The sequence below is a fragment of the Montipora foliosa genome, chromosome 7 (assembly GCF_036669935.1).
Source record: "Montipora foliosa isolate CH-2021 chromosome 7, ASM3666993v2, whole genome shotgun sequence".
Classification (NCBI taxonomy): domain Eukaryota; kingdom Metazoa; phylum Cnidaria; class Anthozoa; order Scleractinia; family Acroporidae; genus Montipora; species Montipora foliosa.
In genome coordinates this window covers 42798171-42803170 of record NC_090875.1, presented here as the reverse complement: position 1 = coordinate 42803170, position 5000 = coordinate 42798171, and the positions used below count along the sequence as shown (strand labels likewise).

Here is a 5000-nt window from a genome sequence, read left to right as displayed (position 1 = left end):
GGATTTTCCGCTAAATTTAAACGCTCCAAAAAGATATAAGAATAGATGCTCCAGAAAATCTGATTAAAAAAATTAAATACATGGAAGTCCTTAGAATGCTTGCAGTACTTTCTTTCCAGTTAGATCCTTTAATTCAAAGTGGCACTTCAAATACACATTCACTTCATTCACTTCATTCATGGAAACAATTAAACCAAACAAATTGACCTGCTCTCAAATGAATGGCTTCATAGCTCTGTTGGTTAGCGCAGAGGTCTTGGGTTTGAATCCCTTTGAGGTGTCTAATAGCCTTTTTCACGGTTAGTTTTTCTCATTTGCATTTCAATGCAATCTAACCTGGATGCGAGGCAATTTCGGGTTAAAACTACAAATTAGCCCGAAATTGCCTCGCCTCCACGTTAAATTACATTGTAATGGAAATGAGAAAAACTATCCGTGAAAAGGCTATTGCAGCTCTGTGCTCAGTTACCAGGCCTTGCAATAAAAGCAAGGCTGGAGTTGACCTTGCTTTGATACAAACCTAACTGCTTTTCTTATGTAAATAGAAACTCGTCAGCATTACAACAACATGATTTACATAAAGAAATCAATGGGGATTGTATCAAAGGAAGCTCAACTCCAGCCTCGCTTTCAAAGGCAAAAAGATATTGCTTTGTTCTGCATTAGCAGAGATGTCGATAGTGATTGCCAAAACATGTCACAATAATTTCTCATTTAGTTAGTCTGGAATAAAGCTGAGACTGATCGATTCCGTGGTCTTTTGGAGTTTACGACATTAGAACAAAAGTGTGTGTTAGGGTTGTCTGTCTGATTGTCTACGCCTTTTTTAATCGACCTAAATATGAATTAGGACTAGCTTTTGGATTTCACATTTTCTCTGACTCTAGAAACTAGTACTGTTACTGAATGGCAACTACTTCAGCTAGCTTTTATAATTTCAGACTTGACCACTTTCTTGTTGAGGCCTTTGCATTTGTGGCCCCACGAACTGCTCTTGCATCATCTTCAGCTGCTGCACCCACGTCCTCAACTCTTGAGTATTTTGTTCCATCGTACTTTGATTCGTCCACCAACGGGAGGTACTGCAACATATAGAAACAATAAACGTTTCCTCAGTATCATGCAATTAGTTTTTACTTCTTTTTCTTTATTTTTTTGGCTTGAAATAAATTGTAATCGACAAAACTGAAATTCATCCTAGAAACGTATTTATGCCCATCACCCACAAAAAAAGTGACCAAAAACTCCACTTTAAACTTTCGGCGTTTCTCGTAAAGAGTTAAACACACAGATATTTGAAGAGGAAAATGATGACATGGATAGGATATTGAATCCAGTTGCCTATATAGGTTTCGAACGATCCAGTGTGAATAGGTAAAAAAATGATATATAACGCCACTGGGAATAAATACCTTTTGCAGAATTTTGAAAATGTGTCAGAGTGGGTAGCCCTAAAGAAATAGTAGCATTCTAATTTGAATTTTACTTTACGTAGCACTTAACTCAATTTATTACACCATTTTACATGTGCAGCAACAACTTCCAAATAAGGCAACTTCATCTCTCAGTTCTACCTTTAGCAATTGCACTGATATCGCCGAGTTTCCCTTCTTCCCGTTCATAAAAGTAAAAAGGAAACCATGGTTTGTCATTCAGAAAAAATCTCCCTAGAACCCGTTGCAACCTTATTATAATAATCGCTAAAACTGGAAATTTAAAAAAAGGGAATTTATTGCCCAAAGAAAATTAAATGGATTTACGTGGAGTTTGACATGCCTAATTAGTTATTTCCCACGATGCAGTTGGGGCATTCCTGTCATCCGGGACTTTCTCTAGCTCTTATCCAGTGCAGAAGACAGGCGTAGGGCCTCCTTCAGTAACTAACTCAAGAGAGTCAAGATCATTTTCTCCTCCTCTTATCTTAGTTTCTTGTGGATGGCGGGTGTGCCCTCACCTTTCCTGGAATCACGCCTTCTATATTTGATTATTTCTTAGAAGGTACCATGCTGATTTTAAATAAACGGCCTAGCCCAACAGGGCTGGACTAAGATATCCCAAACATATGTGGTATTAGTATCTGGTTCCAAGAAAACAGAGCTCGCTCAAAGCAACACCTTACCAAAAATATCAGTCTTTATGCATGGCGCATGAAAAAAAAAAAAAAAAGAAAAAAATAGCACCTTGAAAACGTCTTGTTACTGACCTCTCCTTCGATGAACGAGTGCAACCTCTTGGAAATATTTACGAAATCAGGGCGGAGTATTGGGACCTCTTGCCAGCACATCTCCATCAAGTTATACCTGATGATAAAAAAAGGAGGAGGCGAGGAGCCTATATCTCCAGCAATTCTTCCCTCAACCCTTTCGCAAGAAGGTTTATGTTTGGATATGTTTTCGCTGCAAAATGCATTGATACTACGTTTAAGGTCTTGCGACATTTTTTGATGGATATAATGCCATTCCTTTTGATCGGACATTTGGATGTTGATTTGAAAACGTATTGAAAGATATATACAGCTCTCCGGTAAAGTATAGCACTAAACACTAAACATGAAAGCGAGAAATTATCTCGTTATCCCAGACTTGATGTAAGGGACGGTTAGTGCTTATACAGATAAAAGAGGTTCTTGACATAGAATTTATCTGTGACTTGTTTGTTTGAGAAAATATAAATGGTACAGTCGAACCTCGACTATCCGGACATCGATTATCCGGATTTCGCGATTATCCGGACTTTTAATTAGTCACATTCATTATCCGTAGAAAAGTTATCTTACGCCGAACTGAGATGTAAAATTCCAGTCAGAACTGAATTTGTTTCGCATCAAAAGACAACTTAGGGCAAGTTTATTGCTGGAGTGATCTTAAACGCGCCTAACACGCACCGTAACTAATGCAGTGCATTTCACTGAGCGTTCATAGGCTCAGAGTTGTTTTGTTGCTAAGTGAAATTTCACGCTCCGCTTCCCCGATCAGCGTTGGTATTATAAAAACAAGCTTTTGCCATGAAAAGTGTTTCCATCATGTCGACAAAGCGTAAGCGTTCAATTCTTTCTATACAAGATAAGCAGTCAATAATTATACGATTGGAAAAAGGCGAAAAAGGAACGATCTTATCCAGTGAATATGGTGTCAGTAAACTGTAGATTTCGGACATCCGCAAAAACAAAGTCAAGATTATGAAGTTTGCCGACAACTTGGAGATCGATCATGAACTAAAACGAAAATCATTGAAAGTTGCACATGATGAACAGCTGGATGAGGCCCTATACGCATGCTTCATACAGCAAAAAACAGCTAGCATACCAATTCCTGGTCCCCTTCTGCAAGAAAAAGTAAAGCACTTTCACAGTCAATTACATGAGGAGAACGCGAACGGCGAAACCTTCAAAGCTTCCACAGGATGGCTTGAGTTTTCAGTTGAAGATGAAAGGAACGACGAGGAGGATGAGAGTCGAGATGAGCAAACTGTTACAAACACTGAAGCTGTTGAATGCTTTAAAAAGTGTTTGACATGGATGGAGAGACAAAACAATGTGGAAGCTATTCAACTTATGCCGCTTCGAAGAATGATGTAACTACAGCAGAGACACGTACACGCTGTAGAAACTTGAAGCAAACTGATTTACTTGAACATTTTAGGCAGATTGAAATGACTTGTTTGGTTCATTCTTGCATGATTCTCGAATAAATGTTACGGTTTACAAATGTATTCAGTGCTGACTCATTAATATTTATATTTTCGATTATCCGGACTATTCGGGTCAGTCCATAAGGGTACGGATAATCGAGATTCGACTGTATTCGTTGTGAATAATAACTAAACCTTAAAGCAAAAAAGTGGAAATTAAAAGATGCCCACGTACTGCTATTTCCGGCATCTTCCAACTTGTAACAAATGAGTTATTATTTATTTATTTATTTACCAAAAATGAAAATTAAATTGTAAATAGAAAGGAAGAAAATAATTATTAAAAAAAAAAAAACAACCTAAATTTGCATTTTGGTGCGGAGACATTGGAGGACTTGCAGAAAAGAAAGCACTGCTTTTGCTCTGCTTTCTGTTATACGAGGCCGAAAATACTTTGAAACAAGATATAAATTCTCCAGAAATTTGAAATAAATAACCAAAAAAAAAAAGCAAGGTGAAACCAGTCCGGTGTGGGTAACGCATAACGCATGCGCACAACCATTTCACCCGGACAATTAGCAGCCATGGACAGCTGGTTCGGCATTGCTGGGTCTCATCGGCATGGCGTGGCTAACGTTAACATACCAGGTGTCGGCCATTCCGGGTTGGTGTTATCGTGGGTCACCTTCTTTTTTTGTTCTTTTCACATAGAAATAAATAAAAACTCGAAAGAAATTTTCTAATAATACTAATTGCATATAACCGTGGGACGACCGCAAAATTTTTTTGGTTATTACAAAAAAAAGAGTGACTTAGAAAAACATTTGACAATAAACAATTGCGAAAGAAAGTTTCTTATAAAAAGGTTAAACAAAAAGTTTCTCAAGTATGAAGTATGGGATGTGTGTGATGCTACAAAGCCCGACACCTTTTTCAACGTGTTGTTGAACACAAAAATTCGGCAACCGGCAAGCATTTTCATGAAGCGCATGGTAGGGGCGATCTTTTGAATGAGAGCCATTTCAAGATTCTGAGAAAGTGCCAGGGCAAATTTGATCGTTTAGTGTTTGAAATGCTTTATATCAAGAAATTCAAACCGAATTTGAACACGTCCAAACGGACTCCATACGTGCGAGACTGTTTAACTTGTAAACTATTTTCATCTCTTATTGTTCGCCTTATTATTTATAGAACTTAGTTTTTATACATTTTTGACTCGATAATGACGTTACGGTAACGTCGAAACGTCGTCGATTATTATTCAGGCTTTTAGCTTTTTAGATCTTAGAAAGTTTTTAAGAAATGTTCTGTCGCATTTATTTATTGTCAAAAAGTTATTCCATGAGCGTGTGTTGGATATGAGATGGTAA

The 5000-nt window shown here is 37.6% G+C and overlaps 1 protein-coding gene across 1 annotated transcript in view; it reads right to left on the bottom strand.

Moving 5' to 3' along the window:
- Positions 1 to 694: 694 nt before the first annotated feature.
- LOC138011176 (uncharacterized) overlaps positions 695 to 5000 on the bottom strand; it is a 68820-nt gene continuing 64514 nt past the window's right edge. The window contains exons 18-19 of the mRNA XM_068858144.1: positions 2204 to 2300; positions 695 to 1082 (exon numbers count right to left, since the gene is read on the bottom strand). Of these exons, the coding sequence (XP_068714245.1) occupies positions 930 to 1082; positions 2204 to 2300 (250 nt within the window). The 3' untranslated portion in view covers positions 695 to 929. The remainder of the gene's footprint in view (positions 1083 to 2203; positions 2301 to 5000) is intronic.